This window comes from Lampetra fluviatilis, chromosome 11, assembly GCF_964198595.1.
Source record: "Lampetra fluviatilis chromosome 11, kcLamFluv1.1, whole genome shotgun sequence".
NCBI lineage: Eukaryota > Metazoa > Chordata > Hyperoartia > Petromyzontiformes > Petromyzontidae > Lampetra > Lampetra fluviatilis.
This window is the reverse complement of record NC_136285.1, coordinates 13,998,493-14,025,134: the sequence shown is the minus strand read 5'-3', so window position 1 is coordinate 14,025,134 and position 26,642 is coordinate 13,998,493. Positions and strand designations below refer to the sequence as shown.

Below are 26,642 nucleotides of genomic sequence, written 5' to 3'. Positions count from 1 at the left end.
TATAATACAATGCAACTTGAACTTAGTTTGTTGGAATTAGGACCACATGTTTTGATAGCTTTTGCAAAAAAAAAGTATGCAAATTATGAAAAGAAATTGCAACAGAAAAATTACGGAAGAAACCTTAATTGAAAATTCATTTAATGCTGACAAAACGCATCTATGTAGTTTATATCACAACGATAATTGAACATTTTGGCTAATTCAAAAACGTGGTCAGTATAGTAGTATAACACATTTTGAATTAAAAGGTCAAATTTTGAATATTTGTTTAAAAAAAAGTCAAATCTCGTGCAATTCTCGATTGCCTCGATCAGCATGAAGGCGAAGGAGTATGGAACAAAACAACTGCATACGTGCCAGTGACTCAACCGTCGGAAGCAACACCCTGCCATTACCATCTTGTTTTTTTGTGTCTCCATCGCAAAGGTGTTATAGTCCAACACAATGGAAGAAACCGCCAACCTCATCCACTCGCCTATAAATAGGCTGGCGTGGGCAAAGGGAGCTTGACTGGGCGGATGGGCACATGAAGTTTGCTCGACTGCGGCTGATTGATTGGCAGGGTTGAGTTTTAGGGATCCCTCTGGCCGTGCTCCAGGGTAGCGCGAATCTCGACGACCCATGCTTTTGTCCTCGGCTAAGAATGGTCCCTTCCAAGGGTTGCAAGCGTGGTCGCGCCGAGGTGCGGTGGATGTTGAGGCTGTTGTCAGGAGGTCGTGGAGGTTTAAACGGTTGCCGATTGTCGTCCTCACCACTCAATAAATAATTTGGTAGGATTGTGCCTCTGGAAAAATGGCGTATTCAAGTACAACATAATCCTGCATATTGTGCATTGTGTGTCGTCATGGGGACTGAAGGGTATCACGTAAACAATATACAGATTCCCCTCGCTTTACGCGGTAGTAGATGCGTTCCAAAAAAAGAGGCGCACGAAGCAAAACCGGACGAGACATCTGCGTGCTGAGGAGCGCGCACACAGTACGCACACACTACCCACACACAGTACATACATACAGGACACACCGTACACACACAGTACACAACACAGTACACACACAGCATACACAATGGTATCGCACGTCCGACCGCATAGCCGCATGTTCCTACCTGGGCACGTGGCAATGCCCCACATGCGAGGTGAGAATGTTTTTGACATCGCTCCCATCAACACCACTACCACCACCACCAAAACAAAAGTCGCCATTCGCCACCAAGTGGCGGTGACGTCACCACGGCGCTTGTGCCAGGCTAAGTGCACTTCAAGGCCAGGTGAAGTGTCGGAAGGCTTGCTGCTGGCAGGAGGTCACCGGACAGACTCAGCAGGTGCCATGGGTTGACTGAATGAAATGCCATAATACAGGTTTTTTTTGTTAGATCGCGTAAATATAAGTGTGTCGTTAAACCCGCCACCACCCGATACAGCCAACTAGTAAGGTTTGCCACGTAAACAGAACGTGCTAATTCGTTACGAGCACAGCACACCGGTGTGTTGGAGAGCAAATCCACAACATTTACAGTCTGAGTACGACGTTTCGCGAGTAATTACAACCAGCTTCATCAGGCGACAGCCAGATTGGTGGAGAAATACTCCTGTTTCGTTCCTTAAATAGAGGGAGAGCTTTAAGGAAACATTGCGAATTTGCTCTCCAAACACGAGTAACGAATTGGCATGTTCTGTTTACGTGACAAACCTTACTAATTGGTTGTGTCATTTGGTGGCGGATTTATCGACACATTTATATTTACGCGATCTAACCCAAAGAAAAATCTATATTATGGATGATATTGGTCGCGAAATCCTCCGTGTTGAACGGACTGAGATAACTGGCAGATGCACCACTTGTGTCCCGTACTATGCCAACGAATTACAAATACCACCGCCACCACCACAATCACCACTACCAAAATACAACCACCAACCACCACCGTTGGTGGTGCCCGTGGTGGTGGTGGTTGTTGTCTTTTGGTGGCATCGTGACTTGCCCGCCCTCCCTCCCTCCCTCCGGCCCCCTCTGGCGCGCGTCCTGCGGAGCGAGCCGCTGCACTCGGGAGCAAGATCAGCACTCCGCCTCGCGCCTCTCTCCATCATCCGCGGAGAGAGCCGCGTGACACCTCCTCCTGCTGCTCCTCGCTCGCGATGGGGTGCGGGACATCCACAGCGGCCGTCAACCCGGCGCGCGGGCCCGGTGAGCACCGCAGATGTTGCTGCTGCTGCTGCTGTTGCATCATTATTGTTGTTGTCGTTGTTGTTATTATTTTGCATAATAGAGAGGTTTTTTGGGGGGGTTAGATCGCGTAATTATTTATAAATGTGTCGTTAAACCCGCCACCACACGACACAGCCAATTAGTAAAGGTTGTCACGTTAACACAACGTGCCAATTCGTTGCTAGTACAACACCAACCGGTGTGTTGGGGAGCAAATCCACAACATTCACAATCTGAGTACGACGTTTCGCTAGTAATTACAACTAGCTTCATCGCCTGATGACACATTTATATTTACACGATCGAACCCCAAAAAACTATATTATGGATGATATTGGTCGCGAAAGCCTACGTGTTAAACTGTATCATCATTATTATTATTATTCTCAACTAGCGTAACTGCCCGTCATGTGATGGGTTCATAAAAAAATTAATGTCATTAAAAATACTAAAATGTTAAGATTGTATTGAATTTATGTAATATAACATTTTTCTCTATATCACATTTGGTGTAAATTGACGGATATATGATTCATTTTTATTCTGTTCTGGTACGCAAAACGAAAAAGATAAATACTAAACCAGTGGGCGGGACAACTTCGCTTTCATCAAAAGCAGCGCTGGTATCATTTTTAGGAGAAATTAGATTATTTTTGTAATAAACGAATCATTAGTTACACTTCTAATAATAAGTGCTGAAGAAATAAATAAAGACACCAAATCCACTTATTTGCTGCGTAGAATTATTGATTATATTCACTTTCAATAAAGAAACGTCAAACTTAAAGCGAATTTGCGGGACAAAATATTTCCGCTCAACCTTCTGCCTGAGTGTAAAAATCCACCCACTCATGAATATTAATGATGGGAGGTGTGGTATGTGGAGTGACGTCACGTGCGGGACACACAAACAGACCTTCTTGGCTCATTATAGCAGTAATTCTACAGTTAATCTGGGTGAGTGATATCATTCTGCCCGAATGTGTGTGTGTGTGTATGTATGCGTATTCGGTTTCAGGAAAGGGCGGTCCTGCACAGATGCCATATTTTCTGTCCATCTGCTACAGCAGAGGTGTAGGGAATTCCAACAAGACCTACATCTCTGCTTTATTGACCTGGTCAAGGCCTATGATACCATCAGTAGGCCTGGGCTATGGGTTGTTCTTCATGCTTTCGGAGTCCCTGACCATCTGCTCACAATAATTAAGGACCTTCATGATGGTGAGCAGGCCCGGGTAAAACTACGTGGCCGGGAGTCGGAGCCATTCCCTGTACACCTTGGGGTGCGACAGGGATGTTCCTCTGGCTCCCACATTATTTAACATATATTTCGACCACGTAGTTCGTGAAGCCTTCAATAGCTGTATCGGAGGAATTTCCATCTGGTACAAATACAATGAGAGGCTGATCGATGCCCGGGTGCGGTCAAGGGATGGCTCCCTATTGCTCAACCATGTTATGTATGCTGATGTTCTGGTAATTGCTGCTCACTCAGAGGAGGAGTTGGAGGCGCTGCTACTGAACCTGGAGGTTGCCACTAAGAGGTGGGGCCTTATCATCAGCCCCACCAAAACGAAGCACCTGCCTGGGTGTTTTGTGATAGGGCAGTTGTGGAGAGAGTGGAGAGTTTTCCATACCTGGGCAGTGTGCTCATGACCGGCTCCGGTTTAACAACAGAGGACTCACTCCGAATCAGTCAAGCGGAATTATCTTTTCATCGGTTGCGTAACGCTGTGTGGAAGCTACCTGGTCTGTCGCTCCGCACGAAGCTTCAAGTCTTCTCGGCCACAGTCATTCCCTCCCTTCTCTACGCTTGCGAAACGTGGACCCCCCTAATGGAGCATCTTCACCGGTTAGAAACATATAGGCTGGCCTGCCTACGATCCATCCTGGGTTTAACCAGGCTGGATTGTGTGACGAGCTCACAAATCCTTGAAATATCTGGACAAAGCCCCATCGGTGAGCGCCTCCGGCAGACAAGGCTACGTTGGCTGGGCCATGTAGCCCGCATGCCCAACCACCGCATGACTAATCAGCTTTTGTTCGGCCGAATCTAGGGGGCTAAACGGGCGCGGCACGGGCTAGAGAAGAGATGGAGTCATGTGGTACAGGAGAACGTGGATCTGAGTGGACTTGCCGATGACTGGGCAGTTGGAGGCAGTCGCCCTCCAACAAGAATGGAGGGCGGAGGAGCGACGCTGACAACAACGAGCGGATCGCCGAGTGGCTAAAGCACAGCAAGTTGGCACAGTAGGGGGCCCAGGTGGTGCAATAGCCAGTCGTCTCAGTCAGTCGACCTGTGGAATCTGGGTCTGCCCCGTGACCTCCTGCCAGCGGGCGTTCGACACTTGACGTGGCCTCAAGGTGCACATAGCCTGGCACAAGCGTCGTGGGGACGTCACCGCCACTTAGTGGCGAATGGCGGTTGTTGTTGCGTGTTCGTTGTTTTGTTTGGGGAGGCCACCGATGCTGTCACTGCCAGGCTCCTGTGAGTGCTTTATTTATCTTGAAAAGACTCACAGCGTCAGTTGACTCTTTACTCAAAAGGGGCCGACGTGCAAATGGTTGGCAACCCGTCGCTCCGGAGCCGAATGCGGCTCTTTGAGGGCTGCTACGTGACGTTTCTGGATATATCTTTCTATAATTTTTTTTTATTACGGACCACACCGTCTCGTATTCACGTGTGTTGTGGCTCTTGAAACGTCGCAGTTTTGTACCGAATTCGAAAAGAAATGCCTCTTCTTGTAATGTTTGGTTGCCGAGACCGGGCCTAGTGCATTAAGACGCTTGGATATTTGACCACATTCTTCCTTGAGGGTTCTGGAAACTGCGAAAGCGTTGTAAGTTAACAGTTATCAATGTTTAAAACAGTTTGCTTACACATTGTATAAACAAAATACAAACTACTATATTGGTAAAATGCGAAGCGGTTGTCAAGTTAAAACGATCTATTTTTTATTTTTAAAAAAATCGATGTTTAATTCATTTTATTGATGCTGCTTTGCCGTAAAGCTTATTACAGAAAGCTACATTTAGTCTTCGTTTAAGGCGAATCTTTAATCCGAGAGAGGACATGGATTAAGGGTAGAGCAGTGTGGCAGTGAGATTGGCCGATCACAGAGATCATCTTTTGCTCCAAGTCTCCAAACCGTATGGGCAGGAGAAGAAAGATGACAGCACAGCTAATGGAGTCAGTACAGCAAGTGGGTTCCAGACCCGTCTGTATGATAGCGTGGACCTTTGAGTGTTAAACTCGCACATGCGTTGATTTTTATTCGAAAACTGTCGCTTTTCACCCGCGCGCGAAATGTTCATTTTAAAAAAACGGCTCGGCCAAACATGCCAATGTTGTCGCAGGAACCTCCTGAAGGAGAGTCTTGAGACTCAGGCGTTCGTTGATTAAAGCTTCTTCTTATTCGTCAAATGTTACGCCGCTTCCTCCGTCCATCAAACATCTTCGGATTCCCATTGGCTCCGTTTCAGTTCCGCCACTAATCCCCTCTGCCCTCGGCCAATTTTATTTTTCAATCAGGAAGGCAATTTCGTGCTGAATTCTGAAGCAGTGAAAGACCCAGTTATATTCTGTGCCCAATTACCTCCAAAAGCAAGCCGATTTGTCGTGTTGTTTAATGAGATAATAGATGGGCGTAGCTGTCATTTAGAGATGTTGGTAAGTGTCTCAGCGTTGCTCTCGCGACCACATCGACACTTGTGACTGGGGTTTCATTTAAAATTGAAGCGCTTTGAAAATTTTCCATTTAAAACTTTCGTGACTGCAGGGATTCATATTCTTGTTTCTTGTGGTAACGTCACTAGAAGGGAAATAATAAAATAATACAAATTAAACAATACAATTCTCACGACGTTTCGATTGCAACACAAGCAATCATCATCAGGTGTGAAAACCACAGCAAGAAAATGTTCTTGCTGTGGTTTCTTGCCGTGGTTTTCACACCAGATGATGATTGCTTGTGTTGCAATCGAAACGTCGTGAGAATTTTATTGTTTCATTTTTATTATTTCCCTTCTCTTTGAAAAAGTTTTTAAAACCTTGGTTGTGGTTCTCTTTACATTTCGTTTGTGGTCTGTGGTCTTCCCAATTTTGTTTCAATTGTGATGTCGCCATCGTGTCATGAGTCAAACTGTCCATGTACAACTCTTACAGAGCAGCGCGTCACCAAGTGTATGAGACAACATCCTGTGGAAGTGGATATCGCAGAACTCCTTCCGAGATTCCTTTGGGATCAAGATCCCTAGTGGGCACTGCGCTTTCACGCGTGCCCTGCTGCAGAGAAATGTTTGTTGAACAATGATTTTAAATTTTAAGAGTTGGAATTTCTCCGAATCATGTTTAATGGCATGGTATCTTTTTTTTGTACACTAACCGTCTGGGTTGAGACAATGAACTCACTCTACCTGAGATCCCAGTTTAATCACCGATGGCTGAACCCCAGATCTGACCCCAATATCCCAGCCAGGCTAACCGCTCGATCCTCCGACATGCCTGACCACCGCTGAGTTGTGTGTCTTCTAAAAGGAAATTAACTGTAAATTACACACACGGATTTAACCACCAAAAAAAGTCTTCACGTTATTTGCTATTATTGGCTGCATAAACAAAAAATCCCCTAAAGTTTTCTCACTGCAAGTTGAACCAGTGTCCACTGTGGCACCAAACACGACGACCATCGTCTGGTCCAGGAGTTTCCAACCTCGCTGGAAACCCTGAACAAAACATGTGCAGACCCATCGTGTTACCAAGAAAACTAAAACGATTCTACAAGCACTGAACATTTTTTGATACAATTCCAGAAAACATTTTACTCGTTTTTGTTATTGACGAATCTAAAATTGCCGCGTGCAAATGGGCTAAAAACGATATTTTGGTGACTCGCAATAGAAATCATGGTTATCTGCTAAAGCTGGGTAACCACTTCCCATCATGGCCTTGCGTAGCACCGGTGGTGCACGGACCACAGGTTGGGAACCGCCGGCTTATTTCCCACACCGCAACTACACCGAGAACCTCTCCATGGCGCTCGAATAATTCTAATATTTTACGGCGCCAAGTGTGTGACAAAATTGCGTAAATGTCAATGCAACAGGGTACAGCGGCCTCCTTACGATTCTCTCTCTTTAGGCCACACCTGGGCAGGGAATTTTCTTTCTTTAATGACTCTGCTGGGGCCTCATGCAGCACAGCGGTTGTTTTAAAAGCCCTGAGTGGAGAACGATGGACGGAGTGAGAAGGAAGCGAGCGAGTGAGCGAGCGAACGTGAGTGAGTCGGCGCGTGCTTGAGCCATTGCGCCTCTCTGATTGGGAGAGTGACTGCTATGAATGGAAGTCGAAATTGCCTGAAATTTTCTCATTGCAAAATAGACAACGTAATAACATTGCACGCTACCATCCCGTCGGATTGTGTTTTTTTTTCTTTTCCTGAGCGTCGCTGTCACTAAGCAGTTTGGTGCTCGCCAATATCAGCCCTGCCCCCCCCCCCCCTGCGCCCCCCTGCCCCACCACCCCCGTCGTTTTAACGTTTGATTTTACTGTTTTTCGAATGTTAATTGTGCTTTCAACGTCGCGTCAAGCAATTATGTGCATCAGCCTGTGTTCGAGAGAACAAGCCGTGGAAACGTTTGTCATAGAACTCCTTCTGAGATCTCTTCAAGTGACCTTGTTTTTATCCACGCACTCGTGGCTGCCCCTTCCAGCACACCCTGCAATCGAGAGACATATTTGCAACGTGACAATAAAATAAATACATTTACTTTATTACCAGTGCTGGGGTTTATCAGACACACGTACGTTTCACTTCTTTTGCACCGTACGCAGCCAACCGTGCTCATCGGACACGTGGCCACGCAGCGGCACCTCTCGGCTCTCCGCGGCCCCGCACGCTCCAACTCCCGACCATCGCAGCTGACCCATGACCCCCCCCCACCCCAAGCTCGCGGCTTGAAGCCTCACGGCCCGAGTCTCGTCTTCCTTGTTTGTCGCAACGGGAAAAAAACGCAATTAGCCGTCGGATGCATCCAGGTGTCGTGTGGACAGGGTCAAGAGGGCTCGTGGAATGCCACTCCACGTGAGAGAACTATTCGTCGGGTTTGGAAATACGTGCCCCTCCCCCACTCCTCCCCCACTCTCTTTGAACCCCCCCCCCCCCCCCCATTATTGCGTGTTATTATAGGGGACTTCTGCGTGTGTCTCTCTTCCCGCTCTGTTTTGTTCTCCAGATGCACCAATTGCAGTTGCCAGAGAGGGGTAAGTAGCTGATTTGCACGACTAAATGATACATTTACTTTGCAGAGGGCTCCGCACTGCTCAAAGGCCATATAAATGCACGCACTCTTACCCCGCCGTCTCTGTGAGCAATTCGGCCTTTAGATTCGGTTCCTTAATCCGGCCGTGACGTAAATTGAAATTGGAATTACAAATTGTGCATGTCGGCGAATACTAAAACCCGCGCTCGATTTTCACGAAGATGATGATGCCGCTTTCTTTCAGAACAACTTGGAATAAAACGTCCTCGGGGAACTGTCAATGGCGAAACGGGGTTTGATTATAATCAATAGCCGATGTGATGGACAAGGGCACGTCACGATGGCGAGATGTTAACTACTTCGCCTGGTATGCAGGAGGTTGTGGGTTCGGTCCCGACCCTGACGCCTGTATTTTTGGAGTTTCCGTGTCTCTCTCTCTCTCCCCGTGGTCGCGTGGATGTTTCTCTGGGTCCTCCGTTTTTCTCCCTCCACAATTAGAATGAACGTGCGTTTCGAGTATTTGGCTGCTATACATTTCCAAATGTTAAGCCACTTTGTTGAGCTATCATTTGTGGCCAGGGCGCTTCTGAAAAATAACTATTTAGATTCCTGCAGTCACGAAAGCTTCAAATCAAGATTGAACTATATAGCTCAGTGGGCCTTATCTTGGTAAAAATAAAAAGTTTAAACAGAACATCTTTGCTAGAAGGGATGATGGTCGGTGGTCAAGACTAAAGATGGAGTGACAGCTAAAGGAGTGAAGACGCCCGAGAGAATGATAGAGCGATGAGACCAGGTCGCAACGAAGGGCGATGGCATGGGGAGGCTGTCATCTGGCAGTGGGTAGATCAAGGCTGATGTTGGCAGTGATGAGAGCTTATTGATGATTATGTTGAAAAACGTTCATGTCGAGGCACCTATGACCGTCTCGTCTGTCTTTATTCCCGACTGCACAGCTGGGACAGCGATGCCAAGTAAGTGCCGTGCGAGGAAGGTAAAAACACAAACACAGGCCGTGTTTATAAAAGCACCGAGATGAAGTCGACATCATCGCGAGAAAAAAATGCTTAGCTTTCCACTGTATTTCTACCCGTCAGTTTGGTGCCCTTGAATATTTAAGACTGTCATTTTTTAAATGTATATATTGTTTCGTAGCATAAATATAAATCAAGGCAGTTCATTACAGTGGACACGATGCATGGCGGGGTTAAAGTTGGACATAAATAACACGTCCATTAACATTTACACCCGAACAAAATTAATAATCCACAGATTACTCTTTGGTTCTTTCGGTATTATTATTTTTAGTATATACTGTATATATATTTTTTTATATTTTCTACCTACGTGACTTTACCGAAAGAACCAAAAAGTATGGATTCCTGCAGTCACGAAACATTCAAATCAAGATTATTCCACAGATTCGGGGCAATAATAGTTTGTTTTTACCCTTTTATCTGGCAACAAAACTGACACCCTTTTTTTTTACAAGGAGCCATGTTTGCATTGACGACACAAAAAACACAACTCTGATAATGTATGCACCTTCCTTGAATATATGCACCTTCCTTGAAGGAAGGTGTATCTAACAGCACCGGAAGGTGCATACATTATCAGAGTTGTGTTTTTCCTTGAAGGAAGGTGCATACATTATCAGAGTTGTGTTTTTCCTTGAAGGAAGGTGCATACATTATCAGAGTTGTGTTTTTCCTTGAAGGAAGGTGCATACATTATCAGAGTTGTGTTTTTTGTTTGCATTCCGACCGCAGGTATTGTGGTCAATGCAAACATGGCTCCTTGTAAAAAAAAGGGTGTCAGTTTTGTTGCCAGATAAAACGGTAAAACATTTTTTTTTTATCATATTTTGCTACTGGCAAAGGAGGTTCCAATGGTGTAAACTCGGGGCAACTCAACCGCTCGGCGATGTGAATTATATGAATTTACGTTGATCTCGATTTTAAAATACGAACATTCCTAGACATTCAATTCTGAGAACTGTTACCCGTTTTAACTGTGTACTTTCCATTCGCCACGACCTCCCAGAACGGATGTGACCATCTGTGACGAGGAGAAAGGAAGGTAACGAGTTCACACTTTCCTCCAAACGTAGCCTCTGCTGCTGCCCCTTTGACGGTCGAGAATTGCCGGTACCGTGTCCCAGTAGTCGTAGCCACGTGAGTTTCCCTGAAGTTGCTCCCCTCTGAGCTGCCCACTTCTTCTTGTCCCTTGCAATCCCCGTGACCCCTGTGACCCGTCAACCCTTGACCCCAACACACCCTCCGCCAGACCTCCCACCCAGTCATCCCACCTCTGCACCTCCCTACCAGAGGAGCAGCGAGAGGAAACGAGAAGGTAGGGAAGACATTGTTTCTTCGCGCAAAAATCAGGCGGACACATCTATAGGCTTCATCTGCTGGATGGATAGAAGAGGCGGACAGACGGTCAGGCAGGCAGACAGAGGGAGAGGCAGGTGGATTGACGGATGGACAGATGGGATTTGGATAGACAGGGCCACAGGGGAGGGAACTTTGTCCTAGGCCTCAGGTCGGAGGAAGCCTCAGAAAGGGCAGTGGGGTCTCAGCTGGCAACGTCACCTGGACCTTCAAGCACCTTTTGGTGATCCTGTGAACAGACAGATGGATACAGGCAGAGAGAGACAGATGCACATACAGATGGAAAGGGGGGAAACGTAGATACATGGCGAATGTCTTTTGCTATTTATCTGGTGAAAACCTAAAGAAGGAATGAGGCAGCCCGATACCCGTGTTGGCCAGCGTCTCTCGACATCCGATTTTTTGTCACCACCAACGGCGCAGATTAAACGGCCGAGGTGATGGGTTCGGCCGTTTCGTGAAAGTTGCCATTGGGGGCCATGAGGCACAGCGCATCTTCGATGGCTTTGGCGACAACAACAACAACAAAAATACACCGCAACGTTGAAAGAGACCTCATTCCTTCACGACGATTCGGCCTGGAGAAGCGCTCGGCGGCGTGATGGTTCTCTATCTATTTATTGATCTATCTCGCGAAGGAACTACGGCGGAGTCTACGTGGGAGGCGCCGCCTCCTCCTCCTCCTCGCGGGATGCCGGCTGCGGCGGAGATGAGCGGAGTAACGAGGCGGTGCGTACCCGGAGCCAACTACGCACCCGGGGAAACTCTCCAGAGGGGCAAATTGCTTGGCGCCACGGTGGCTAGGAGATGTTAACTCGCTCGCCTGATATACAGGAGGTACTGGGTTCGATCCCGACCCTGACGCCTGCTGTATATGTGGAGTTTGCGTGTCTCTCTCCACATTTAGAATCAACGTCACGCGTTTAGATGATCTGTCTGCTATAAATGCCCAGACGAGAAGCCACTTCGTTGAGCTGTCACTTGTGGCCAGGTCGCTTCTGGGAAAACAAAAAGCAATAAAGCTCACTGGGCCTTACCTGGTTAAATAAAAAAAATGTGTTTATAGTTTTACTTCCTCTACCAAGGGTAATGTCGTAATGACACAAGTTTGCCAAATTATTTCGTTTTCTTTCCGTCTTGGATGTACGTATGTTTGACTTCTTTCGCACCGTACGGAGCCAACCGTGCTAATCGGAGGTGCTGAGGACGGACAACAGACTTCATACGAAGCACCCCGACTGAATCGCACACGCGCTGCGTCCGACGTGGCAATCAGTTCCACATTCGTGAAAAAAATCAAACAGAAATTATCGACGACATATAAGGGCAATCGAATAACCTTGATCCCCCCACACACCTCCTCCACCTACCTGGATGCGCTTCTGATGAACTCATCGAGGCCATCGACCCCCTTCCCTCGCCCCCACCCCACTCCCCCCACTACCCGCTCGCTCCTCTACCCCATCAGCAGTGCCACTCCTCATTGCCATGTCCGTGATGTCACGGCGCGTTCGTGTGTCTTGCCATGGCTTCTCAAACTCATGAGCGGTGGGTGTACGGTACGCTCCTGCATACCGGCGCTTTTGAGGCGAGGGTTGGTGGTTCACGTTGATATGTCAAACGCCCCGAAACCCACTGGGTTTGAGAGGTGGATTGGAGGTGGCAGTGCAGCAAGCGGGATCGAGAACCCGTCTGTGCGACAGACTGTCTTCTGTCAACCTCTCATAGTGTGACTTTTCTCAGAATACTACCAAATTACTCCCACGTGTGAAACTATTTTATGAAGGAATTGGTCAAGACATCCGCATGGACTCTCAAGACTCTTGCATGAGAGTCCTTCCACATTGGGATGTTTGGGCATTCATATGAATGAGTGGTTCACATGTGAGAGATTACTGATGTGCCTGGAGAAACCCCACCACACACAGGAGGGGATAACACTCAAATGCCCACACATACAGGTCCGCTAACCCACTTGCTGAATTCCCACCTCCTAGCCAGCTCTTAGCAACTTCAAAGTCCACAAGTTTTGGAAGCTCACAAATCTCTCCACGATCCACCATCCTTGCCTCCGAAGTGCTGGATCGCGAGCATGTGCCACCACACAAACTTCTGAATTATTGGTGGACATAAAGCAGTGGACATTGAGGACAGTGTAAAAGGAATGGAGTTTGAGAACCCCTGGCCTTGCAACTCTGGTCCAACGCGACCTGAGGTGACCTCTGTAGCTCCAGCCAAAGTGCCGATCAACAACCACCCTCGAACTAAACCGGTAAGAACACAGATGGCTGGCGAAAATGTGATTTGTGGTCGGCTGAAATGCATTTTTAGTCGATTAAATACGTGTTTTCATTATTTTTGTTACTAAAATAATCTTGCCGCCACCACCATCGTGGGCGGACATTCTCAAAATCACCGGTTCAATAGTGGCACCAGTCTGCCACGTGCTTTGCTATCGCTCACTTTGTGATCTCTCTCTCTCGCTCGCTCGCTCTCCGTGAGTCCGGCTTCGTGAGCTTGTGCCGTACATGCTGTGTTTGAATAACGCCAGCCGGTAAATCGGTTTCGAAGTGGCTGATTCCTCGTCGGCCCCAGGCCACGATCAACCCTACGGACAAGCCACCACCCGGCCACCCCGCGAGACCGAAGTTGATCTCAGGCCCGGGGCTCAGCGAGGGGGGCGTCCGCTGCTCTTCGTGTGCTCGTTTGTTGACCCCCCCACTCCCCGCGCAACTCCGATTAGCGCGGTTGGATACGTACGGTGCGAAAGAAGTTCAACATATACGTCGGTACAGTCTGTTCTCTTATCACGCTGAAGTAGTTGCGTTCCTGAAGAACAACCGCGTTATCATACATATTATATAATGTAGGGTAAAGCACAGTCGGCGATAACAATGCGAGATGCGTACGCAGGCCGCACAAAAACCGAGGCGCGTGGGGTAGCATCTAGAAGCATCCAGCAGCATCCCAATGCCTCGTGCGATGACGCTCCGCCGAGGCAGCCGTACAACCGCTTATTCCTACTCGCGCTGTGACGTAGTTCCGTTTCGCTCGATCGCGTTGCATCCCAATCGCATCCGCGTCATCAAAAAAAAACGCGTTCCCCAATGCATTCATCGCTATCGGAGATCAACGCCTGCACTGTGGTGGAGGCGCGCTGAGCCGCGTCGAGCACTCCGGCTACAAACCCCCCCGGCTTACGAGCTGCAGCGAGTCCCCATGGCTCTGTTGATCTCTGTTCACAGCCACGCACAAGCGCACCCCCCCCCCCCTCCATACGTTGTACGTAAGATGTTCTGTGTATATATTAATATGTTAATGCACGAGGGCTGTAGAGAGTTGGCCAAGAGTCACTGGGTGATGTCGATGCGAAGAAGCGTGAGTTGAGCCGGATCTCTCTGTCCGGGAAAAATATTTACCGTTTAGATGACACAAATCAACAAAACTTGGCGAATCTGACCATGATGAACACTACCTTCGAACATGAAGTGTCGCATATACAGCCTCATCATGTGCACTGCCTTATAACAGAAACACGTACAACATGGCATGTATATTACAGCAGTGCCTCTTACCAAATCACCTTCAATGCATTACGATTTCGTCAGATCTCGAAAGCTAAGCAGCGTTGAGCCTGGACAGCGCTTGTATGGACGAGCACCGAGTGTACAAAGCAAGGTGCTATAGGCTGCTGCTGCTGCTGCTTGGGCTATGCCATCCACTTGCTCAACCACTCACTCACGTACCCACTCACTCACCCACGAACTCAGACTCTCACTCACTCATTATCCCAATCACTCCTTCAGTCAGTCACTCACTCACTCACACAAAATCTCACAAACTCACTCACCCACTCACTAATTTTGCACTCATTTCCTCAAGTCACACTCATTCATTCAGCAACTCGGTCAATCATTAACTCATTCATTCACTCACCCACTTACTCACCTGCACTGCATGAAGCAGGTGCTATTGCTGCTGCTGCTACGTTGCCAACAGAGGGCAGTGCAGCAAAATGCACTTTTGGTCTGTACCATGCTCCAACGTCTACGCTCGTCAGCTTCACCAACCTCAACCCCCATGACCCGCACATCATGGGAAGGCTCTGACACTCATCGTTTGTTTGATACGGACATCTAAAACACTACTAATAGAAAGTCATGCAACTCTAAGAATCGTATCAACATTAAATCATACACATCTGAGAAAGATTGTGATGTGCAAATCTACGCGTGCATCGAGAGCCCAACAAACAAACGTCAACATCGATGGCCATGCCCCCACCCTATTTCGTCTCTCTCATCTCCATCCACGTCCCCTCCTCTCGTCCCATTCCTTCACCAATCTTCTCTCTCTCTCTCTGTGTCCCTCCTTCTCCCCGTGCCCAATCTCGTGTTTTGTCCTTCTCCCTACTTGCACCTCTCCGCTGCTATAAACTGCCTCTGTACATTACGCAGCACTGCCCATAGACTCAACACTGCCCATAGACTAAACACTGCCCATAGACTCAACACTGCCTATAGACTCAACACTGCCCACAGACTCAAAACTGCCCATAGACTAAACACTGCCCATAGACTAAACACTGCCTATAGACTAAACACTGTCCATAGACTAACACTGCCCATAGACTCAACACTGCCCATAGACTCAACACTGCCCATAGACTCAACTCTGCCCATAGACTCAACACTGTCTATAGACTAACACTGCCCATAGACTCAACACTGCCCATAGACTCAACACTGCCCATAGACTCAACACTGCCCACAGACTAAACACTGTCTATAGACTAACACTGCCCATAGACTCAACACTGCCCATAGACTCAACTCTGCCCATAGACTCAACACTGCCCATAGACTCAACATTGCCCATAGACTCAACACTGCCCACAGACTAAACACTGCCCATAGACTAAACACTGCCTATAGACTAAACACTGTCCATAGACTAACACTGCCCAGATACTAAACACTGCCCATAGACTCAACACTTCCCACAGACAAAACACTGCCCATAGACTAAACACTGCCCATAGACCAAACACTGCCCATAGACGAAACACTGCCCATAGACTAACCACTGCCCACAGATGAAACACTGCCCATAGACTAAACACTACCCATAGACTAAACACTACCCATTACTAAACACTGTTAATAGATTCGAGATTTGAAGTTTTCGTGACTGCAAGGATTCATACTGTTTTTTTCGGTAAAGTCACGTAGGTAAAAAAAAACTAAATTAAATCACGACTTTTCGGAGGCAACACAAGCTTCCGTCTTCAGGTGGAACCGTTACAGCCAAAATCATTTTGATTTAATTTAGTTGTTTTTCACATTTATTTTATGTGACTTTACCGAAAAAACCAAAGAGTCCTGTCAATAGACCCAACACTACCCCTGTACATTAAGCAGTTCCGCTCTGTAACCTCCTTCCGTTCCTCTCTTAAAGCATCGCCTCTTCTCCATTGCCCATTCTCTTCCCTCCCCTCGCCCCTCCACTCATTCCCGTCCCTCCCCTGTAGCCCTTTCGTGATCCCCAAGTACCCCTTTATCGCTGCTATCACTCATTCCTCAACCCTTGTCGCGCTGTCCCTGCCAACTCCATCACGACATTCTGGCGTCGTTGTGTGAGCTGTGCCAAGCGCCTTGAGTGAAGGTGCTCTTCTATGTAAATATAAATTAGATTAGATGCGGATTAGTACGGTAAATACACATGTGCAGTGCCCAATCGACTCGCTTATAATAAGCATCTGCACTTAAAATTTACTTTGAACAAATAGAGACTTTAGGTGCAGCTCCAGCGTGTGTGTACGGTATCAGAAGCCACTGGAGTTATGCACTTTTAAATCTGTAATTGAAAGTGAATTTCTTTAGAAAAGATTTTTTGTGTTTAGCTTATTGTCCTTCCCCCCGCACATACGATTAGCGCAGTTGGCTACGTACGGTGCGAAAGAAGTTCAACATATTAGTATGTACGTATGTATATATATTTACATACGCACGCGCGTGTTGCGATGCCACATGCCGGCTTGCAAGGTGACCTGCACCGCCATGGTTCATGGCTTTGTCGTCTTGATGTGCGGGAAACACGCGCGTGATTGTGACACTTTGGCGTGATTGTGGCTGTGTGACACTTTAGTGTGATTGTGAAACTTGAGCGTGATTTGACGGCGTGACACTTTAGCTATGATTGCCGGGCCGAGCGATTGACCCCAGGGTGACCTTTGAACTGTTGCTTCGTTTCGCCAGCGCAATGGCCGGTGATGGTGACGAGGACTGCGCAGTCAAGGTGAGCAACCCTGCCGGTGCTGCCCTCTCGGAGGCCCGAGGCAGAAACGATTCATGGCCCCCTTCTTTTTCAGTTCATAAAATCCTAGAAGAGACGTAGGCACAGTGAGAGAGAGAGAGGGATGTGGTGAGGAGAGAGAGAGAGATGTAGACGAGCGAGATGCAGCGAGGCGAGAGAGACGGAGCCAAAAGACGCAGGAATATAGTGAGATGATGGAAGTGCGATGCAGACGAAGTTGAGATGAGAGATTTATTGGATGTTTAGTCAACCGCCTCGTGATGTTGGGAGAGTTTTTACTCGAGCTGGTTTTTTTATGCACCCATATTTTTTTGCAATAATCCGTGTTGCCCCTTGAACTGCTAGGGTCACTCAGCCTTTAGCTTTGCTTTTTCCCAGATTTAGTTATATTCAGGACTCTCTCGAAAGAAAGGAGCCGAGAGACGCAGTGAGGTTTTTTTTTCTTGTTCTGGATAAATAAATGACTTCACTGCATTAATATATCCACGAAACCCTCCCCGCGCCCAGAATGTGCTTTCTGTTACCACTACATCACAAGTCATTTCGCCGACACAGCAGTAGCACAGGAGGGGGGGGGGGCTTAGAGGGATTGTGTTCAGGGTGCGGATCAGCGGTGAAAGAACAAGCGACGGCAAAGGCCACAAGGGGGTGGTGGTGGTGATGGGGGGAGATGGCAGAGATCTCAATCCCCTTTCCAATTCCCCCGCGCGGGGAGGTGGGTGGGGGGCATTCGCTCATCGCCCGCGAAGGTCGTAGACGCGGAATGAGCTCCCGACACTCGGCCTCGATTTGCTGGTGCGACTTCAAAGCGTAAATCGATGACCACCTCGCCCCAACGAGGGCCCGGTAAATGTTTGATCTGCTCCACTCGTAAAACGGCCGTTAGCTCAGAGAGTGAGAATCCACCTTGCGTGCTGGTGGTGACTGGAAGGTTTGTTTTCAAGAATTCATTCTCATCAGTTCGACAGCCTTGTATTGGTTACAAGGCAAAGATCCCCCGTGAAGCCTTAACAGACTTTGGGGGCAAGTGCTGTTAACGAGCACCTATAAAGGCCGGCGCGGCACACGAGGGGGTGGGTAGCCAGCTCCACGCCCGGCCGCCTTTGTCTCCTCTATGGCGATGTTTGCACACCGCGCCAGGTACTCATTTGAGGCTGAGTCGACCTAGGTGAGGCCCAGCACCGGTTCAGATAATCGTCACCGGTGTTGGCCGTGAGCGGGAATCGGGTTTCGTAGCACAGCGCGCTGATCGCGACATTGCCGCTCCCACATCGCACCCAATCCACCTCTCCAGCACACGCACACACGTGGCCAATTCGTCCGTCTGACCCTTCCTTATTCCTAAAAGCCGCGTCTCTCTGTCTCTCGCCATCCCATTCCCTGTGGGGTCCCTCCCAGCCGGAGTGAGAGAGGCGGTCGCCCCGTGCGAGGCCCCCGTCTCGCCACGCGGTGGCATCGCTGCTGCCCCATCGTGGATTTTCGTCCTCCGATTCGGCGAGCAGCAAGCGGGGGGCGGGGGGGACGCGCGGCTCTGCCAAGGCGGCCTTCGTCTCAGCTCCGTAAGCCACCTCTAAGCCTGCTCAAGGTGGCGGGGGGGGGGGGGGGACGGCACATCTCCCCTGAAGCCGAAATTTTAATAGGAACCGGGAACAAAGGGGGAATCGCCGAGCGTCATCAAAGGGGATCGTCACTCATTGGCGACGAGGGAAGATTTTAATGCGAGCGGCGGTAATCTCTGCCTCACAGGTCAGCGTTGTCAGCGTGGACGGGGAGAGGCTTTGCGATGATGATGGCGGTGACGACGGTGATTGACAAGCGAGAGTGGTTTGTGCTGTCAAGGTCACTCGGGAACTCTGGACAGCCACAAATCAAGCGCTTGCGCAGAGGGCGCGAGGGCCCTGGCTTCATTCTGTCAAGCCTGATATTGTGCAAACAAACAAACTAAATGTGTAAGAATAGGTTTTACCCTCTCTGGCAATAAAACAGGAAGTGTTAAAATGTTCAACCACCAAAAAGAATGATGTCTGCATTAACCAGACACAGTGCTTGATGTTTCTAGATTTGAAGCTTAATTAAAATGTATTTTAATTTCATTTTTTACCTACGTGACATTACCGAAAAAACCAAGAGTATGAGTACTTGTTGTGGTGAACATGCAAACAAAAACATGTTCCGGTGATATATGTATTGTCTTTGAAACTGATCGGCCGACACCAGAAACAAACTCAATGTGTCTGTGTTATCGCCTCGACTTCTCTCACTCTTCCACTCGGCGCGTAGCGATCAAACGAGCGTCCGACGAGCATCTATCGCGAAAGGTCAAATCGCCCGCGTTAAGAATCGTCGCTTTTTGATTATTAGTGTGTTGATTGGTTCGTGTGATTCCTACAGCCACTCGAGGCCGTTGTATTCACCACAATGAAAACCGAAAAAAAAACTTGTATCGATTATTGATTCAATTGCGAGCGTAAGTCGCGTCCGCCCATCGGATTGAGAGAAATTCCACCGCTCGGCTTGACGACACGTGCGTAATCACACACGCGCGCGCGCTACACCCTGGGCACCCTTGCTAACTGGGATGCTCCATCTCAAGGGATTATCCACGTCAAACATTCGAATACATAATATGGCACTGAAAAGACTTGCAAAGACTTGATAACAAACGAGTAATCAAAATGAAACGCTAAAGAATGTACGACTTTCATTTCGGCGGTTTAAACGACTTAAGATATTCTGTGTGTTTCTTCCTTCTGAGAGCTCCGTGAGGGTAATCTGACCGGGCATTGAGTCAGGTTGAGATGCCTGGAGGGCGATGTCATCCCTTTGTTTGTTGCTTATGAATACTCGTTTCCTCTCACGGCACGGGAAGATGAAAACGTTCCTTCGTCTCGTGTAATAATAAGAAACCCGCAGACCGGAGGCCTTCAAAATGCGATTCGGTGTTTTTTTGTTTTACTTAACCACGTGCCGCATTCGCAACTCGGGACTCGCCGAGATGTACCGAGGCGCCTACCACCACCAAGCCATCTGAACGTGCGCCCCAGACTCAAAGCGGAGCAGAGTTTGTTACTGGTAGGAACCCACTGGTTCCACCAGCCCACACGGGATTATTCTGTCCGTCCGTCCGTCGTGCAGGGAGGGGCTGGGTGGGGAGGGAGGGTGCTGGGTGGGGAGGGGAGGGTGGGGAGGGGCTGGGTGGGGGGTGGGAGGGATGGGGCTGGTGGGGAGGAGCTGGTCACCCCGTGGTGCCTTTATCAACGTTTAACCTACTCACGCCGGCTTGTGCCCGCCCTCACAGTCGGCTATATTTGCGGAATACACCACGCCGCCGTTGACCCTGGCCATTGACCGAGCAACCCAACGTTCCTACCAGCTCCCTCCGCAGGAATGTGTTTGTGGCCTGCATGGTACTTGGATTGGTGGCTCGCCACCACCAGGGCTTGCCAGGTGTTGTCGGCGTGGGGGCTGCGAGGTGTGGCCAGGAGATGGCCGGATTGATCGTCACCCACCCCCTCCCTCCCTCGTATGCAGTGGAGCGGTGCTGGGGTTTTCCTCCGGGTTTTCTAGGTTTGGCTCACACCGAAGCCAAATGCTCATTTGTGGAATTGGCCAAACATCCCAGGACCCTAATGAAAAAAGAAAAGTATGAATTCTTAGTGAGGGAAATCATTTAGCAACACTTTTTTTGCAAGAAAGAATTTAAATTACTGTAATAATAGTGACGGGCCCTAATTGGCAATGTGATGTTCAATTCTTGCCTGAATGAGCCAAGGTCGACACGTGGGCAGTTAACAGCCGTCTCGTGGTCAATTTAGAAGCAAATTTGGAGGCCTTTAAAAATAATTTAATCTAAAATTATATAAACACGTTAATGAGGCCGACGTGCTTTGCATTATAGTCAGTTTTTCACAACCCGCTCTGCTTATTTATTGTATTAATCATGTTCTCAGTGGGATATTAGTTCGTTTTTTGTATCCCCATCAAATGCTCACAAACATTGTAGAGCACGGAATTTTCCCACACAGCTTTGCTTCAAAAACTTGACAAACGTGACATGTCCTGACGTTTGAGAAGTGCAGCTAGACAAAGATTGTGCCCGCACGTCAAAAATTTGCGGACGGAGTTCGGGTCTCTTTGAAGCCTTTGGTCCACACATGATGTTGTCTCAAGGGGCAGACTTCCTATCGGGTGGATAATTATTGTTTAGCCTACCCACGGATTATTGTGAAAGCCGCCACGGGGGCGTGACGGTTATCAACACTGGACTTGCAATCCAGAGGTCGTCCGGCTCGATTCGATCTCCTGGCGTGGCAGTTGAAACAATGGGGCAAGTCCAATGGCGGGCTGGGTCTAACAATCGAACCAGGCATTTGCAAACACACCGGCACAAATTCGAGATATGGGCAATCATTTATTATTCATTTTATCTCCCATAATTTTTAATCTCACACCTTTTCGTATTTTCGCCGCCTTTTTGTCCGTGATTATTTTTGCGTGGGTTTTGCCACAAATAGTTTCAAGCTAGATTTGTGATGTGTCGTATTAACGTCATTTTTCCGTGCTAACTCATTGGCCTAAATATGGGACTTAATTAGAGTGTAAATAGCATAAATGAAATATTTTAATAAATTACACTAATCACTTTGCAATTTCCCCACACATACCGGCGGCCCTTGGAATGGACCGCCCCACCGGGGCATTTACTCCATGGACTGCTGCCCTATGGCCAGTCCGGGTCTTGAATTTTACCGCCTCTGCCCACCCAGCGGTGGTACATAGATGGGTACAACCACAGTTAGTTGATTGGCAGCTCACGTGTGGTGGGGTAAAGTGTGGGCACGCCCTCCTCTTCCAAAACATCTCGCCAGCCTGCAAGAGGAGGCAAAATACTCTCTCGAAGGGCTCACTGGAGCGACCTCTAGTGGAGGCCCTGGCGCCTGCAGTGGCGTAAGCAAGCACTTGCAGGGCTGCGCCTTCACCGTTTGGTTTTTCCGTAACTTGCTGACTCGCCCATTCTGAACGTCTGTGGTAAAACAGCTTCATAGCTCATCGGATTCCTCGAGTTTAAATACAGATTCTGACCTTTTTCATGACCGAAAGTTTGATTTGGTTTTAAATGTTTTATCCGATCGCTCCACTGTGGGTGTCGGATTTGTTGTTGTTGTTGTTGTGTTTGCTCGTGCGCGAGACAGGAACCCGGAACGAGTGAGTGCCCCCCCTCCTCCTCCTCGTGTGATTCCTGCCAGGAGCCTCATGCTACTTCATTGATAACCCAGACGCTCATGCTAATTACATACATGACACACGTGCAGCGTATCCTTTAACCCTTATTTATCATATACTCAATGTGCGTATTTTGGAGAGAGGAAAAAAAGGCTCATCAACATTAGCGGTGTAACACTTCATTGATTAAATTGTATTAAAGTTGATTCTTATGCTCGTGATGTCGGCAATGGATCGTTGCGTGATTGTCTTGGACGCGTATACGTTGTATGTAGCTAGTTCACGTGAGTCCTGCAGCCACGAAAAGTACGGCAGTGCAATGTTCAAACAAATATTCTCATCATGGGACCTGCCTTGCCAGTATCAAAATATAATATAAGAATAGGTTTTACCCGTTCTGGCAATAAAACAGGAGTTGTATTAAGATGTTTAAACACCAAACTGAAACCTTTTGCAAGGATGTCTGCATTACATACAAACAAAAAAAAACATGCTCTGGTAGGAAATGATGATGCATTGTCTTTGAAGCTGATTGGTCCACACCAGAGACAGCATTCTTTAGAGCCCAACTCAAACAGTGTGAGACCAGAGGACTAACACCAATTACACTCCCCGCCCCTTCCCCAGTTGTGAATATGTATCGATTTCGCAGGGGGTTTGAATCAATGGCAAGGGGAACGGAGCAAATGACGCCGTGACACCAAGAAGACCACGTGGATGAGTGAACGTGTCCTGCACAAGCCACTTCTAGTGTAGCGACTGTGAAGCAAGTGGGTGTTGGGGTGGACACCGCTATCCAGTGGTTGAGACTTGACGGTGGAGTGACATCTTCTTGGTTCTTTCGGTAAAGTCACATAGAAGGGAAATAATAAAATAATAAAAATAAAACATAATAAAATACAATTCTCACGACGTTCCGGCCACAACGCAAGCAGCCGTCGTCAGGTGAAGAACAGGGCTGTCGGAAAGACAGCGTCCGAATGAACACCACCAAGCTTGGCAGCGTATATCTAAGCAGGGGTTAGAGAAAAGAGCGCCTTGACAAAGGAATTTACATATCAACAGAGGAATTTAGCATATTTATGGAAAATGCAGATATGGGATTAGTCACTACCTGTGGAATGTGTAGGTGTAAGTCATATTATGCTGGAGTGACAGTCAAGGCATTGGGCATGATGAAGCCAGCTCGTGTGTGGGAGCTATTTGAATTGTTCCGTCGCAAGACCTTAAGAAATGGCAGCGGCCCAGCGATGCCTTAAGCTGCTGTTGTTGTTGCTGATGATAATTCATGACCAAAAAAAATGGAATTGGAATACAGTAAATATATTTTCAACGTTTTTTTATTAAACCAAAAATATATACGCCTATGACATTGAAAAGGAACAGTTGACAGATTTTTGTTGGGTTTTATTTCTTTCCCACAGCAACACCGTTTGAGTATTTTAAAACAGGACGCAACAAAGAAAACACTCGGCCACCACAGAAATGTCGTAATCCAAGCCAAATAAACACGAGTGTGAGGTTCTCTAAAAGCGGCTGCTTTGCCTTCGGATGTATTTCTTCGGTCTGGCGTCCATTAACGTGCCCCAAACTTTCCGGCCGCTCTACCCAGGAATTTAGCTCCTGTTCTGAACAGCGACACCCCCTGTCATTACGGCCCTTCGTCTCCACGGCAATACTCGATTCCAGTAAATGTCGGCCAATCTGTGCGGAATGCCCCCTCGTGTTCTCTCGCCACCATTCCGACCACGTGCTGCCACTAACGCCGCAAATCAGTGGCAAGAACAGGGCTTCATTTTCAGCGTGAACTGTTCCGTGAATGATTTTGGCACGCCACATCCATCTCGCCTTTATTCTTTATCCTCATGATACTTGTGCACAGGATCGCAGGAATGTAGGGTACGATCGTAAAGGAATATTATTGATGTAGGCATAACCTGTACTCTATCGGTAGTGCCTTACGCTACGATAAAATCTCGATTCCCAAGCCAGCCGGAGTAGCAGCGTTCCAGAAAATATCGAGTGAGAACATTCGCCCTGGTCGTGACGAAGTGTGTTGACGGTGTGGGCCTATGGTCAATTAACCAACTGAGCCTGGATATTGCTCGGATGGGTGACCACGATGCATAATAGAGGAGACTGTCTCTCCCGATGAGCCGGCTTCATCAGCTCTGCCACCATCTACGCCACATCTGGCTTCGAGCCTTGTTGTCATCGACCGTGCTCAACCAATAAAAAAATACTCCACAACCATTTGCCTTCAAACTTTCCAGATGTGCAAGTCTTCCTCGTGTTTGTGCGTCGTCTTGCAATGGTGGGTCACAATTAAATGGCTTTTAAATTGAAAATTTATTGTCTTTTAAATCAAGAGTGTCGCAGTGAGAAAATGACCAGGAATAAACAACCATGCATAAGCGAGCCAATGCGCGATTATCACCCATTATATACGTTTTCCTTTCAAGGCAATGTAATCGACGCATATATTGCGTTTTTTGTGGTTTTCTCTTGGGTTAACAAACTAATAGCAACGAAACTTCACTCTGAAGTCTAATTTCTCGTGGGTCATCTGTACGATAGTTATCGTGACCACACGTTGGAAATTAACGGATCGACACGGCTGACCCATCAACACTTTCGGACCTCGGTGGGAAAGCGTGCCTGTTTGGGTACTGCAACTATTGATGAGATTTTAAGCTTTAAACATTTTGTATTTGTTGTTCGTCTCTGAAATAGCATAGATGTTGTTTGTTTCTTCACTGTGATTCTTAAATATGTTATTGTTCGTATTAACGTTGGTTTAGAAACACTTCGTCTGTGCTCTGCAGTTGCCTGGGTGAAAAGTGGTCAAAGTTATTGCCCAATCCAGGCCAGCTGGCTCAAAAACTTGATAAACGAATTAACTAACGAACTAACTCACTAAGAATGCGTCGAACAAATAAAGACACAGCGTGCGAGTGTTGCCGTGCACGAGAGAAAGAGAGAGAGAGAGAGCATAACATACGCTCGCTTTTCATTAAAGTCTGTAATCGACCCAAGGTGTGCGTGCGTTTAAAAACCAAGACATGAATCACGTTTGACAGGCAGTCAAATATAAATACAAGGCCATGGGCATACAGGGGAGGCGTGGGGGGGGGCTTGTTGTCCCGTGCCGCAGATTTCCCGAACGAGCACCTGGACCGTCCCGTAAGCGCGCGCGAGGCGTGCCATACCGCCCATCCTGTTTGTACGGTCCTTTTATCCCTGGAATAAGTGATGTTTCGGAATGCTTTTTTTTATGTGCGTGTGCGTGTGTTTGTTTTACGGCCGAATAGCGCAATAAAGCCGCATGCTTAGTTTACAGGCTATCACCGAAAGTGCCCCATGAAATAACCGTCTTTTGCTGCGCAGGAATTCACGTCCGAGCGTAAATTCACACGCGCTCGACAATGCAAGCAGCAAGGCGGACTCGATAGAATGAGGTCCCTAAAGTGCCGAGCGAATCGATTTGGTCTTTACTTGAAGGATCCTTTCCTAATAGGTTAACATTGGACATTTAAAACGTGAGCGTCAACCAGCGAGTGCAAATCCCATAATCACTGCTAAATACGAATTCGTGGAATTGGCCAGACATCACGATGAGGATTAAGGTGCAGCCCTGCAATTGCTTGCTTGTGCCACTGCTAGTGGATGGAGCCCACACTCGATGGAGCTCGAGAGAGTCCCTCTAGAGGGTTTTTGGCCTACTCTTCCACACTGATTAGACGTCGCCTTGGAAGAGGTGGAGACGTATCCACTCTTTACCCCACCACTCGCGACCTGTCAATTCACCGTCGTGTCGCCATTTATACCGCTGGGCGGACAGAGGCACCGGTGACCTCAGCAAATGCGGCCTTCTAACCATTGGACCATGGCAGCATCGCATTCCTAACATAAGTAAACTTTGAAAATGTGTGTTTTATGGCTTGATAACACGATGTTTATTTGCACGCTATCATCACAAGCGCCCCGCCGTTTAAAAACAATAGCTGTCTCTGTGCAGGAATTGACGCCACCGCCGAAATGAACGGCGGCATCTCGACCACCACGCTCTCAAAGACGGCGTTGCGTGCTCACTAAACATTGCAGTGTAGCAGGACCCTGCTGAGAATGAGCGTTGAGACTCAGCGAAACTGTTCTGCTAACACTGCATCGTATAATGATTATATATACATTTGTCTAGCCCTTCGGTCTCTTGCATCAAATCCAAAACTCCCTGGGCAAC

General features: G+C 47.9%; 1 protein-coding gene across 7 annotated transcripts; it reads left to right on the top strand.

Annotated features, from left to right (window-relative positions):
- Window positions 1-2,019: 2,019 nt before the first annotated feature.
- On the top strand, window positions 2,020-19,197 carry LOC144934850 (uncharacterized). 7 transcript variants are annotated; one of them, XM_078861064.1, is made up of 9 exons: window positions 2,020-2,189; window positions 8,445-8,472; window positions 9,428-9,445; window positions 10,515-10,550; window positions 10,758-10,823; window positions 11,503-13,136; window positions 17,122-17,161; window positions 18,578-18,738; window positions 18,926-19,197. In XM_078861064.1, the coding sequence occupies exons 1-6, from the start codon at window positions 2,141-2,143 to the stop codon at window positions 11,666-11,668; spliced, it is 363 nt and encodes a 120-aa protein (XP_078717190.1). In that variant the 5' UTR covers window positions 2,020-2,140; the 3' UTR covers window positions 11,669-13,136; window positions 17,122-17,161; window positions 18,578-18,738; window positions 18,926-19,197. The 7 variants fall into 7 exon arrangements, 4 of the variants coding, with proteins under 4 accessions (XP_078717190.1, XP_078717192.1, XP_078717191.1 ...); XM_078861066.1 differs by lacking the exon at window positions 10,515-10,550; XM_078861065.1 differs by lacking the exon at window positions 10,515-10,550 and having other exon boundaries at window positions 8,399-8,472; window positions 9,428-9,465; window positions 11,503-11,593.
- Window positions 19,198-26,642: the final 7,445 nt, after the last annotated feature.

Coding starts and splice junctions, on each gene's coding strand:
- LOC144934850 (XM_078861063.1), top strand. CDS start 2,141: ATGGGGTGCGGGACATCCACAGCGGCCGTCAACCCGGCGCGCGGGCCC. Junction 8,473..9,427: donor ATTGCAGTTGCCAGAGAGGG/GTAAGTAGCTGA, acceptor CCGACTGCACAG/CTGGGACAGCGATGCCAAGT. Junction 10,824..11,502: donor CAGCGAGAGGAAACGAGAAG/GTAGGGAAGACA, acceptor TATCTCGCGAAG/GAACTACGGCGGAGTCTACG.